The 13452-nt window shown below is 57.3% G+C and overlaps 1 protein-coding gene across 2 annotated transcripts in view; it reads right to left on the bottom strand.

Moving 5' to 3' along the window:
• NPC1 (NPC intracellular cholesterol transporter 1) overlaps nucleotides 1–13452 on the bottom strand; it is a 52661-nt gene that overhangs the window by 383 nt on the left and 38826 nt on the right. Inside the window, exons 14-25 of one of the 2 annotated variants that reach the window (XM_039912704.1) lie at nucleotides 13210–13324; nucleotides 11874–12001; nucleotides 11642–11782; nucleotides 11018–11107; nucleotides 9577–9767; nucleotides 8626–8741; nucleotides 7703–7832; nucleotides 4252–4452; nucleotides 3147–3378; nucleotides 2438–2551; nucleotides 1394–1556; nucleotides 109–159 (exon numbers count right to left, since the gene is read on the bottom strand). In XM_039912704.1, coding sequence (XP_039768638.1) covers nucleotides 109–159; nucleotides 1394–1556; nucleotides 2438–2551; nucleotides 3147–3378; nucleotides 4252–4452; nucleotides 7703–7832; nucleotides 8626–8741; nucleotides 9577–9767; nucleotides 11018–11107; nucleotides 11642–11782; nucleotides 11874–12001; nucleotides 13210–13324 — 1672 coding nt within the window. Of the gene's footprint in view, nucleotides 1–61; nucleotides 160–1393; nucleotides 1557–2437; nucleotides 2552–3146; nucleotides 3379–4251; nucleotides 4453–7702; nucleotides 7833–8625; nucleotides 8742–9576; nucleotides 9768–11017; nucleotides 11108–11641; nucleotides 11783–11873; nucleotides 12002–13209; nucleotides 13325–13452 lie in introns of those variants that run through there. The other variant, XM_029068341.2, reaches the window with a different exon arrangement.

Raw genomic sequence — 13452 nt, 5'->3', positions numbered from 1 at the left:
AGAAGCCGGGGGCCGGAGCCGTTAGGCCGGGCCGTCGGCGGCTACTCGCGGCGGGCCCGGGCCCCCGGGTCTGGGGCTAAAAGTAGAGGAGCCGCTCCCGCTCAGTACCTTTAGATCGCTCCTGGGCGGCGCGGCATTTTGCTCTGTTTACTGGAGGTCCTGTGCGGGGAGAAAGAAGGGGAATCGCTCATCGCCAACCGTCACAACTGCCGATAAAATCCTCTTCACGTGGGGTCTGCTGCTTTAGCCCAATGGCTGGGGATGCATCTCACCTCGCCTGCTGCCTCCTCTTTCCCTCTCTCTCTCTCCACCCCAGGAAGGTCAGGCGCCCTACCTGAGCGGAAGCCCCGAAATCCCTCTGAGGAGCAGTGTCCCACCCCTCTCCCCCGGCAGGCAGCGCGGCCGAATGGATAAAGCCCGGGAGTCAGGAGGACCTGGGTTCTAATGCTGGCTCCGCCGCTTGGCTCCTGCGTGTGATGTTGGGCAAGCCCCTTCACTTCTCTGGGCCTCACTTACCTCATCTGGAAAATGGGGAGCCCCCGAGGGACGGGGACCACGTCCAACCCGAATATCTCATATCTACCCCGGCGCTCAGAACAGTGCCTGGCACGTAAGTGCTTAACAAATACCATATTAAAACAAAAAAGCAAGCAGGTCCCTCCGCCAGAGCGTTTTCAGATTCCTGTAACGCTGCTGCAAAACCATCCCAGCCCCCATTAAGGCCAAAAAGAGCTGGTCAACACCAATCCGTGGCTCAGTGGAAAGGGCACGGGCTGGGGAGTCAGAGATCATGGGTTCAAATCCCTGCTCCGCCGCTTGTCAACGGTGTGACTTTGGGAAGTCACTTAACTTCTCTTTGCTTCAGTTCCCTCATCTGTAAAATGGGAATGAAGACTGAGCCCCACGTAGGTCAACCTGATCATCCTGTATTCCCCCCAGCGCTTAGAACAGTGCTTGGCACCTAGTAAGCCCTCAACAAATGCCATCAGCATATTATTATTATTCGGGCCCCATGCCCGAGTTGATTTTAATGTCCATCTCCTCCTGTAGAGCTTAAGTGCTTTGCGGGCAGTGATCAGTACAACTCGAATGTATTGAATTTTCTTAAGCGCTCACTCAAATGCTCTGCTCAGAGTAAGCACCCGCTCTGTACCACTGATTGACCGAGCAGCTCAGCCCAACGGGGGGGCCAGGGCCCCGGCGGCTGCCGCAACCCCCAACCCACAGGCGAGGGTCTGAGTCCCGGGGTTAGCCGCACCCGCCACCTCCCCGGGGCCCTCCGGTCCAGGCCCGGCGAGGACGGAGAACGGGGCAGCCGGCAGGCCTGCAGACGATTAACGCAGACTGGGCCTCCATTCCTCTTCCGCGGCCAGCACAGCACCCCAACGCTTACCTATGTAACTGAGTAGGACCGGGAGGAAGATGAGGCCGTGGGTGGCCCCCAGCAGGACCATGGCCAAGTACATCCGGAAGTAGAAGATCTGGAAAATCTGAGACTTGGAAAACGCCAACACCACAATCCCTCCAAATTTGGTCAGTGTGATCCCACTAAATACCTAGAAGAGAGGGGGACAATGAGGACCCGGTCCATCACAGAGCACGGACACACACACACACAAAAAAAACGCTTGGCTCCCGTTCCCTATATCCTCCACTAACGGACAAGGCCCCCGCCAAGTGGGACGTTGCTTCCCAGCGGCCAGGGCGCAGGACTGGGGTTCCAGTGGCTTCTGGAGCAGCTCTGGGTGACAGTGGTTGGAGGGAGGGGAGGGGAGGGAGGCGGCGACCAGAGCGGGAGAGACCCAAGGAGGAGGGAGGCTTAGTACAGTGTTCTGCACTTAGTAAGCACTCAATAAACTCAACAATGAATGAGGGACCAGACGATCGCCCCCACAGCCATCCCATCTGCCTTTTTAAAACTTGCCCTCCTCCCTCCCTCCCGGCCACAGACAGAAACAATGTCGAGCTCCGTCCAGTTTTGACCACTGGACCCCTAGTTCCATCTCCCGCTGCACGAAACCGAAAGCGGTGCAGTGTAGGGATCCCCACCGGGCCCGAGTGGACCGGAAGGAGCAGAGCCCTCCGACCTACCCTGTGGACTTGACCCCCTCCTTCCACGGATCCTCTCTCTTGCCCACCTACCCCTCCCAAGAACGGTAACATAGATCACACGGCTCCACCTGCGCTTGGTGTCCCTGGGAAGAGCTAAGCCCCAGGTGGAATTGGGATGAAGCCACAGAGAGCGCTAAGACCGACCAAGAGCGAAGCCCGCTCCCCCGGCCCCTCTCCGGGCCCCGCCCCGGCCCCCATCACCCCAGTCTGGAACCGACTCAGAGCCGACCGGCCGCCCGTGGGGCTCCACCGCACGAGAACGCGTGTGCCAGCCGACTCTGCGGGCAGCGCCCGGGCCCGAGACACCCGCCGCACCGGGACTGACCGAGCTGCCCATGTTGGCGAGCGCCTCTTCCGCCCGCTCCACGCGGCTGCCCCGGGTGCTCAGGGTGAACGCCCTGGTGATGTGGCTGCAGAACTCCACCGAGATCCCGCAGCTCTGAAACGAGACGCTCGGGTCACCGGTGCGGGGGGTGGGTAGGGCCACGTCCCGGGAATCCTTCCACTCGACCCTCCGCCCGATCCCCGCGGGGACAGGGTTCGGAGGGGCTGGAGTTTTGTGCCAGTCACGGGCTCCATCCCAGGGCCATAGAGACCCCCTCCTCAGCGGTGAAACGGACCCTCACACCGCCTGGGGACCGATGGAGGGGGAGCAGGATGGGGGTAGAGGGAGGCAGGCTGTTACCAACCATGAGGGATCAGTTTTAGGAGTTGACGTGGGATGGAAGCTTGTGTGTGTTTCAGGAGGGGGCAGGAAGGGAACCGAGTCCCAGGCCCAGCTCTACACCCATCCCCCCTCACCCCTCCTGCAACCTGTCCGGGAGTCAAGAGCTCTGCATTCTAATCCCGGCAGCCCCCTGGCCTACTTAGCAACCGCGGGCCAGTAACTGCCGTCTGTGGGCCTGTACGATGGGGAGAATCTGGCGCTCCTCCAGGGAACGGCGCGCGGATGGGAAGATGGGACGAGCTACACCCGTTCCCCGGTCCCTCCCGCTGCGGGCCGACTTCCGCCGCCGAGAGGGGGCCGGACTCACCATGACCAGGTTGACCAGCGACACTGCGTTCAGGCTGATGCCCCAGAGCCACAGGACCCCAAACATGTTGACGAGGATCATGGCGATGGTGAGGCAGAGCACCACCGCCGCCCACACCTCGCAGCCCAGGAGCACCGCCGTCACCAGGAAGATGGCCCCCAGGGACACGCCCAGGTTAAAGATCGTGTCCCCCACGATGGTCAGGTACTGCTCGTAGAAGACGTAGAACACGCTGCGGGGAGGAAGGGGAGAGGAGGAGGAGGAGGAGGAGGAGGAGGAGGAGGAGGACCACCACCTCAGAGAGGCAGCTCCAAACGTCATGGGCCCGGGACTTGCTTCCTGCACTTTTCCCGGTGGGGAGAGGGGGATATTCGACAGCCCTTCGACAGGGTTGACCCGGACAGGCCTTGTGTCAGTCCCAGCATGGGGAGCCTGTGCTCATTTGGGGGTGGGGCCGGGGGACAGGGAAATGGTTCTGACCGACCGGTCCGACCCCCTGAAGACCACCATCTACGTGGCTTCGGCCAGTTGTCCACACCCCCCGCCACTCTACCCCAGCTCGCAGTTCCCGCTCCTCCCAAGCCAACCTCACAGCCCCTGGCTCTTGAACCCACCGTCCGCCCCTTGGGACCGCCCCCTCCTCTCCTCCGGGAGCCAACGCGCTCCGCTGCTCGAAGCCTCCTGAAGAGCCCCCTCATCCAGGGGGATTCCCCGAGCCAACCCAGCCACATCCCATTCAGTCCTCCCGGCGGGCCACAGGGGCAGTCCTGCAGGTATTTGTTTCATTTGGCTTTTACCCCCTCCCACCTCCGCTCTTACCCCGATTCTTAGCACAGCCCAGCAGTCTGTGTCTAATTCCCCCCCGAGGAGTGTACACTCCTTGAGGGCAGCTTCTGCTGCCTGCCCCGAGGTCCCGTGTGGTCACCAATCACCCCGGGGTGGGGGTCGGGGCTCCGGAAACAGCCCCGGGTCTCTCAAGGAACGCGCTCACCACCGATCCGTCCTTCCACCCGGCACCGACTCCGAGAGACGGCGCCGAGCCCTCTCTCCCGCCCACCCCCCGCTCCCACGGAGACCCGCTCGGAGGGGAGGGCGCACCCTCTACCTGTAAGGGAAGACCCGATAGCCACCCTCCGGGAGGCCCACGGACTCGGTGATGTTCTGGGCGACGGTCCGGGCTTTCTGCATGGCGTCGATGAAGTCGGAGGAGGTCTTGAGCACGGTGTGGAAGGTCATGAAGTAGGTGGCACCGATGCTCGTGCTGCCGTTGGCGAGGTTGACCGCGGAGGAGTAGGCTGCGTGGCCCCTGGATCCGGGAGCGAGAGGGGAGACAGAGCGTGCTGGCCGATTCCGTGCCCCCAATCTCCAGACCCTGGGACGCCACCCCCTGCATCTCACTGCCTCAAGATCCGGGTGGAAAGGGCTTACTACGTGTCAAGCATTGGGGTAGATACAAGTCATTCGGATCAGACACAGTCCCTGTCTTACACAGGGCTCACAGTTTAAAGAGGAGAGAACAGGCATTTCTTCATTTTACAGAGGAGGAAACTGGGGTACAGAGAGTGAAATGACTTGCCCGAGGTCACACAGCAGACAAGTGGCCGAGCTGGGGTTAGATCCCAGGTACCCTGCCTCCCAGACCCAAGCTCTTTCCACTAGGCCAGGCTGCAATCCAAGTGCTTACTACAGTGCCCTGTACCCAATAAGCACTCAGTAAATACCATCGACTGATTGGGATAGCTCAGAGAGGTTGTGCGGGCTGGCTGCCCAGCTTGGGTTTCCAGAATGGATGGGCTTCAGCGGGGCACCTCTTCTATCCCGGGGACCCTCCGGATGAGCGTGTCGGTAGTCAGAACCCCCCGCCATGAATATGGGTGGGGTGGGGGCCCAGGGTGGCAAGCGTCAGCGGGCCGACTTGGCCGGGGAGCCAGGGTCCCCACCAGACGGGGACACGGGGGCTTTCCGGCCGGCCATGCTGACCTCTGGCCCCAGCCGCTAGCTCCCAAAGTTGAGGAGCTGGTCACCCTGGACCACTTGGGATTCATCTCATCACCCTAGACTACCCAGGGTTCGACGGTGAGTTCCTTGGGAGCCGGGATCGTGTCTCCCAACTGTCTCATACTGCATTTCCCCAAGCACTCATACTTATTGAACGCTTACTATGTGCAGAACTCCATATTAAGCACTGGGAGAGTACAATATAACAATAAACTCTTGCCACAACGAGCTGATGGTCTGGAGGGGGCGAAAGATTAATATAGATGAATTACAGATCTGCAAGAGGTGCTTTGGGGCTGGGAGGGGGATGAATAAAGAGTACAAGTCAAGGCGACACAAAAGGGAGTGGAAGAAAAGGAAAAGAGGGCTAAGCAGGGAAAGCCTCTTGGAAGAGATGTGCCTTCAATAAGGCTTTGAAAGGGGAAGAGTGATCGCCTGTCGGATAGGAGGGAGGGCGTTCCGGATCTGAGGCAGGACGAGGGTGAGACGTCGGTGGCGAGGCAGACGAGATGGAGGTAGGTGAGAAGGCTGGCATTCGAGGAGCAAAGTGTGCGGGCTGAGTGGTAGAAGAAGAGTAGGAAGGTGAGGTAGAAGGGGGCAAGGTGATTGAGCGCTTTAAAGCCGATGGTGAGGAGTTTCTGTTGGATGCAGAGTTGGATGGGTAACCGCTGGAGGTTCTTGAGAGTGGGGAAACATGGCCCGAATGTTTTTGTAGAATAATAATCCGGGCAGCAGAGACAAGTATGGACTGGAGTGGGGAGAGACAGGAGGCTGGGAGGTCAGCGAGGAGACTGATACAGTAATCAAGGTGGGTTAGGATCAGCGCTTGGATTAGCACGGTAGCAGTTTGGATGGAGAGGAAAGGGAAGATTATTTTAGTGATGTTGTAAAGGTTGAACTGACAGGATTTAGTGATGGACTGAATATGTGGGTTGAACGAGAGAGAGGAGTCAAGGCTAATGCCAAGGTTTAGGGCTTGCGAGACAGGAAGGATGGTGGTGTCGTCTTCGGTCATAGGAAAGTCAGGGGGCGGGCAGGGTTTGGGTGGGAGGATAAAGAGTTCTCTTTTGGACATCTTAGGTTTGAGGTGACGGCAGGACCATCCGAGTAGAGATGTCTTGAAGGCAGGAGGAGATGTGAGACCGCAAATAGGGAGAGAGATGAGAGCTGGAGATTTGGGAATCAGCTGCATAGAGGTGGTAGTTGAAGCCACGTCAGTGAATGAGTTCTCCAAAGGAGTAGGTATAGATGGAGAATAGAAAGAGGCCCAGAACTGAACCTTGAGGGACGTCCCCCAGTTAGGGAGTGGGAGGCAGAGGAGGAGCCCACGAAGGAGACTGAGAATGAGCAGCCACGGAAATAGGAGAACCAGGAGAGGACAGGATGGCCTAGTGGATAGAGAATGGGCCTAGGAGTCAGAAGGACTCGGCTTCTAATCCCAGCTCCGCCACTTGTCTGCTGCGTGACCTTGGGCAAGCCACTTAACTCCTCTGTGCTTCATCTATAAAACGAGGATTAAGTCTGTGAACCCCATGTGGGATAGGGACTGTGTCCAGCCAGATCAGCTTGTATTTACCCCAGCGCTCAGAACAGTGCCCGGCAAATAGCGAGCGCTTAACAGATTCCATTATTATCATCATTACAATTATTAGGACAGTGTCACCGAAGCCGAGGCTGGATAATATTTCCAGGAGAAGGGAGTGGTTGACAGTGTTAAAGGCAGCTGAGAGGTCAAGGAACATCCGGATGGAGTAGAGGCCGTTGGACTTGGCAAGAAGGAGATCTCTGGGGACCACAGAAGGCAGTTTCTGTGGAGTAAAGGGGACAGAAGCCAGACTGGAGTGGGGGAAGGAGAGAACTGGAGGAGAGGAACTTGAGATAGCAGATGCAGACAACTCGCTCAAGGAGTTTGGAGAGGAAGGAGGGAGATGTGGCGATAAGTGGAGGGAGCCGTGGAGTCAAGGGAGGGTTATTTTAGGACTGGAGAGACATGGGCATGTTTGAAAGCAGTGGGGAAGAATTGGAAAGGAAAGAGCTGAAGATGGCAGTTAGGGAGGGAAGAAGGGAAGGGGCAAGTGTCTTGATAAGGTGCGAAGGAATGGGGTCGGATGCGCACGTGGAGGGGTGGATTTGAGAGAAGACAGAAGATCTCGGCACTTAATACACGTAGTACAGTTCTCCGCACACAGTAAGCACTCAGTAAAGACCATCGATTGATCAATCACTCATTCAGGTCCCCCTGGATCCTGAGACATTCCTACACCATCAACCCTTCCCCCTTAAGCACGGCTCACTCTAGGTGACAAACCTGGAACTCCAGAGGCCGGTTGTGGGCATACAAGGCCCGGAGGCAAGACGGACCTGACTCCAGAGGCTGGTTGTGGGCGTACAAGGCCCGGAGGCAAGACGGACCTGACGGTGACCGACCCCCCCCCCCCCCCCCCCCCCCGCCCCTGTGTTGAGCATGGACACGCCCCCTACCCCCCCCAGCTACCCAACTGCCCTTCCCCCGACCCGGGCTGGGAGGAGATTGGAGGCAGTCCGCGGGGAGCTCTTACCCTTTACCGCATTTGGGGTTGGGGTTGTCCGAGAGGAACATGGGCAGGAAGTGCAGGAAGTCGGACCCCTGAGGCCTCTGCTTGCCTTCCGGGGTCAAGGGGCGGCAGCGGACGCAGGAGGGGTCGACGACTACAACAGACGGAGCGGGGAGGGGTCTCGAGTTTGCCTCAGCCCCCCACCCAAATGAGCTCGCCCCCTCATCCCACCCCCTTGTGGGACTGCCCTGCCACTTTGAGGGGCGGGGTCTTTCCTTCCGGGGGCAAACGCCTCTCACGCTAGAAACGGCACCTCGGGTCCACCGGCAGCCGGGACCGGAGTCCCCCGGCCTCCATGGCTCACAGCCACAGGATGGCAGGAGCCAGCGGGGTCTGTAGAGGCCAGGGAGGTCGGGGAAGACCACCGGGAGCGACTGCCCGGGGTTAAGAAGCCCGTCGACCCAAAGATGGCCCTCCCCGCCCACGGGGCTCCTCCCCTCCGCCCTGCTGCCCCACCACAGGAATTCAGTGGCCTCGGCACCCGCCGGAACGTACTCGTTCAAGAGGTGACAACTTCTAGGGGGCGAGCGGAGAGGGGCATGTGTGAGTCAGGCCAGGAGGGTCAAACAAACGTCCTAGAGCCACAGCAAAGCCCAGCCTGGAGTCCCGTGGCGGGGAAGAGGGGGATGGCAGGGCACCAGGGGGCCCCGGGGACGCCACCATGGCGAGCGGGGGGTTGCTCTCACCTCGGTCCTCACAGCAGCTCCGTCAGACCCGACGTTTTTGAACATGTAAATACACAGCCCTCCCCGCCCTTAGACACACCCAGGCAACGAACAACTGGCTGGGAAGGTTCACTTTTTCCCCCACTTGGGAGCCGTCAAGAGGTGTTGAGCGGTAGGGGAGAGGCTGTGGAGGGAGGGAGTTGGGGAGGGGCGGGCCGGTACCTGAAGCATTGCAGAACAGATCCGTGCCGTTATAGACTCTGCAGCAGGAAGACTGGGGCTTCACCCAGTCAAAATAATCATCGATCCAGGAAGAGGGCGCGAAGCCGATCCTCGTACTGCGAATCGAGGAGAGGGAATATCAGATCCAGGCCTTTTCCCTTACACCTGAAGCCCCATGTGGGACAGTGACTGGATCTGACCTGATGATCCAGTATTATTATTACTATCACCACTGGTTGTGCTCGGGGGCCGGGGAGGAGAGCACGGTGTATAATGATGGCGTTGATAATAATAATAATAATAATTAGTATTTAATAACTGATAATTGTTAAGTGCTTACTATGGGACAACCTGATTCCCCTGTGTCTACCCCAGCGCTTAGAACAGTGCTCGGCACATAGTAAGCGCTTAACAAATACCAACATTATTATTATTATTAACCATACGCAGCGCTGGGGTGGATACAAACAAATTGGGTTGGACACAGTCCCACATGAGGCTCACGGTCTTAATCTCCCTTTTACAGATGAGGACACGGAAGCCCAGAGAAGTGAAGTGACTTGCCCAAGGTCATATGGCAGACAAGTGGCGGAGCTGGGATTAGACCCACACCCTTCTGACTCCCAGGCCCACACACTCTCCATTATGTTTCCCATATAGCTTCTTCCCATAAATTTGTTAAGCACTTACTAATAATGACAAAAATAATAGTATTTCTTAAGCGCTTACTATGTGCCAAGCCCTGTACTACGATCTATGGTAGATACAGGATAATGGGGTCCCACGTGTGGCCCACAATCTAAGTAGAAGGGAGAACAGGTACTGAAATCCCCATTTTGCAGAAGAGGGAATCGATGCACGGAGAAGTGACTTGCCCAAGGTCACCCAGGAGGTATGTGGAGGAGCCAGGGCCGGAACTCAAGTCCACGCTGTTTCTCTCCCGGTACTTACTAATTGTCTAGCTCTGCTGCATTGAAAATCTGCTGCACAAGAGAGTTGTTGTTACATCCCATTCCACCGCACACCATGTTCTGGCCTTCCAGAGTCGTGTAGTCATGGCCTTCTTCCAGCACGAAGTACACCGGGGGGCCCGCGTGCAGGTACTGACCGAGGGCCTTGAAGTAATCCATCACGTACGAGTCCTTGAAGAGACGGTCACAGAGACAGAAGAACGAAGCTCAGGTAACTGGCGGGACAGAATGCGCTATAAAGGGGGGCGCCTTTACCCCGAACATGCTAGCGGCTGGGACCCTCGGATAATGGAGGGTGCCGTCGTCCCTCCCTCACGTCCCATGACTCTAAGAATACTTCGGAAGCCAGTGACGGACGCCCAGGATCGGACTGTTCATGGGAGAGGCATGCGATAGATCGCGGCAGGAGGTCCACTTTTGGGGCTGGGAAAAGTTCTGGAGAGAGGGGCTGGAGCGCAGTCTGGCCTAATGGAAAGGGCCTAGGGCTGGGAGTCAGAGGCCCGGGTTCAAATCCTGGCTCCACCACATACCTGCCGGGGACCTGGAGCAAATCACTTAACTTCTTTGTTCCTTAGTTTCCCCCTCTGTAATATGGGGATTCGATACCTGTTCTCCCTCCTTCTTAGACTATGAGCTCCAAGTAGAACAGGGACCATGTCCAACCTAACTTGTATCTACGCCAGCACTTAGTACTGTGATTGGCACATGCGAAGTGCTGAAAATAAGGGCCATTTAAAAAAAAAAAGTTTTTAAAGAGGCTGCCCAGCCTCAGCCCAACCCCAACATCTTAGAATCTCTCAGCTTTGAATCCCAACATTTCGGAGAAGTCCTTCAATCTCAATTCCTCAAATTCTTGTCTTTCTGCCAGCCAGGCTGTGATCGGATTATCACGTATCTACCCTAATAATAACTGTGGAATTTAAGTGCTTACTAGGTGCCAAGCACCATACTAACAACTGGCGTGGGGACAAGGTAAGCAGATTGGACAAAGTCCCTGCCCTACATGGGGCTCACAGAGGGAGAGCAGGTATCTAATATCCATTCTACAGAGAAATGAAGTGACTCACCCAAGGTCACACGCAGCCAAGTAGTGGAGTCGGGATTAAAACACGAATTTCCTGACTTCCAGGCCCGTGCTCTTTCCACTAGGCTTCGCTCCTCCTCACCCCCTTGGAACGGTCCTTACTAAATACCTTTATTGGGATCAGGAAGTTAACTATTCTAGGCCACCGTTAGGGGAAAGGATGGGGGCATTGCCGACTCCCGGCCCCTTGGTGCCCCCCCGAGAGATATCTGTGGACCAACCGCCGACCCCCCCCAACCCTTCCCCAAACTCCGGGGACCCTCTTCTACAGTGTTCTCTGGAAACGGCCTTCAGCTGCCCAACCCCCTGGATTTAGTGTTTTGTCCCTCAGTCTTACGTCCGGCATCGAGAGAGACTGGTCCAGGCCGATTTCCACCTTGTTGAGCACGGCTATGCTGAATGACAAGATGCCCACGAATACGGATATCTGCCCAAGCAAAGAGAGGACGTGATAGTTCAGGTCTCGAAGGCAACATGATCCCTCTCCATCCCCAATCAATCCATCAATGGATTTGATATTGGAATTGATATCGACCAAGGGACATCGAGCGCTTGACTGTGTGCAGAGCACTGCGCTAAGCGCTGGGGAGAATTCAACCCCTCAGAGTTGGTTGAGACATTCCTCTCCCTGGAAGAGTTCACCCACCACCTCTGAGCCCCAGAGCGGGGCTTTGCGAGGCAGTCGGACAGAGTTAACGACGATCCCGTGATGACGGTTGCTCTAGTGAGGGCATGGAAATGCCAGCCGTCCCTCCTTCCCCACCCAGGGCAGTACTGAGTGTGCCAACCGAGGGCTCCTTCCATAGGCAGAACCATTCTGAAACATCCAGAACGGCACCTAGCCGGACCTCGGCTTTCTTAGAAGCAGTTGGCTGTACGACGGACACTGGATATTGTCAGGGGAAAAACTGAGGCGGACAGGCCCTGGGATTTCCGGGGGGGTGGGGAACCCAGCACGTACTATGAGGGGCCGCATCCAGTCTTTCAGCAAGAGGGGAGAATAGACGTTTTTGAAGAACTGAAACAAGTAGCCCTGGGAAGGCTGGCCGCCCGCCGCCTCGTCTCCACCTCGGACGCAGCACAGAATGTCCAGACGGTTTCTCTGCAAGCACACCCGCGCCACGCTCATTTCCACAGAACGGGGGCCGGCGTCCCCGCTCACGGCCCTCCGTCCGCCCCTCGGACGGACTCACCTCTTGACGCTTCACGTCCAGTCCCAGGAGGCTCACGAAGAAGGTGATTTGCAGGAGGAAATCGATGAAGACGGCCATTCCGGCAAAGAGGGAGAAGGTGTGCACCGCTGGCATGGTCGACAATCCCCCTGGGGGTCGGAAAGACGACGCTCAGGTCAGGGAACTCGGAGGCTTTTCGCCCGTATTATCGAGACCCGTCGCCCGAAAACTGTCCCCAGTTCAACTCTCCGTCTCCAAGCCACTTTCCCAAAAGGTGTCTCGGGTTCTCGAGAGACCCTCGTGAGAGGTCTTGGCCAGGACTCTCCACCTCTGCCCATTTTACAGACAAGTACTCCCAGGCCCAGCCGGGCTAGGAAAGCGACCTGTCGAGGGTTCCAGTAGCCTCGGGTCAGAGCTGGGACTCCCAGTCCCACGCTTATTCCAGGGAATCTCGGCTAACAGGGGGCGGGGGGGGGGGGGGGGGGGTCGTAGCCCCGTGACCTCACACATACTCACAGACCTCCCCATCTCCTCCCTTTCTGCCACACTCCTGGAAGAAATAGTCCTCTAGACTGCAAGCTCTTTGCAGGCAGGGAATGTGTCTGTTACTTTGTTATATTACAAAGGGCGTTCAGGACACGTTTCCCCACTCCTCAAAAAATTCCAGTGGTTGGCCATCCACCTCTGCATCAAACAAAAACTCCTCACCATGGGCTTTAAAGCAGTCAATCCCCTCATCCCTCCTACCTCACCTCGCTGCTCTCCTACTACAACCCAGTCTGCAAACTTTGCTCCTCTAATGCTAACCTTCTCACTGTGCCTCCATCACGTCTATCTTGCCGCCGACCCCTCGTTCACGTCCTCCCTCTGGCCTGGGACGCCCTTCCCTCCTCAAATCTGACAGACAAGCACTCTCCCCTTTTTCAGAGCCTTATTGAAGGCCCATCTCCTCCAAGAGGCCTTCCCTGACTAAAGCCCCCTTTCCTCTTCTCCCACTCCCTTCTGCATCACCCCGACTGGCTCCCTTTGTTCTTCCCCCGTTCCAGCCCCACAGCACTTATGTATGTATCTGTAATTTATTTATTTCATTAATGTCTGTCTCCCCTGCTCTAGATGGTAAGCTCATTATGTGCAGGGAATGTGGGTCTTTATTGTTGAATTGTACTCCCCCAAGCGCTTAGTACAGTGCTCTGCACACAGTAAGTGATCAATCAATACAATTGACTGACTCTCCCATCCCCTACTGCCGCTCTTGGAAGAGCAGGCCTGGAGTGGTGGGGGAAAGGGGGAGAGGCTACCCCCAACGACTCAATCTCCGGGTGGTCGGCCAGAGGGGGAGGCCGAGAGGTAGCTTCACCTAAGAAGAAGGCCACGGTCTCCGAAAACGATGACAGGAACATGCTGGGAGCCACTTCTCCCAGGATCCGGCCCATCTGGGCATCGAGCGTCTCCCCTTGAAGGCGCTGGTCTCGCTATGCTCGAGGAAGAAGAGCCGGAGTGAGAGACAATTCCCCGAGGCCACCGATTTCAAGTAGGCACCTCAGAGAGGCACCAGCCAAGGCCTACTTCCCCCTTCCCTGTCCCAGGCACCCCGGAGACC

The sequence above is a fragment of the Ornithorhynchus anatinus genome, chromosome 7, assembly GCF_004115215.2.
Source record: "Ornithorhynchus anatinus isolate Pmale09 chromosome 7, mOrnAna1.pri.v4, whole genome shotgun sequence".
NCBI classification, from domain to species: domain Eukaryota; kingdom Metazoa; phylum Chordata; class Mammalia; order Monotremata; family Ornithorhynchidae; genus Ornithorhynchus; species Ornithorhynchus anatinus.
Note: the sequence above shows the minus strand (reverse complement) of the source record. Positions and strands in the feature narration are given on the sequence as shown.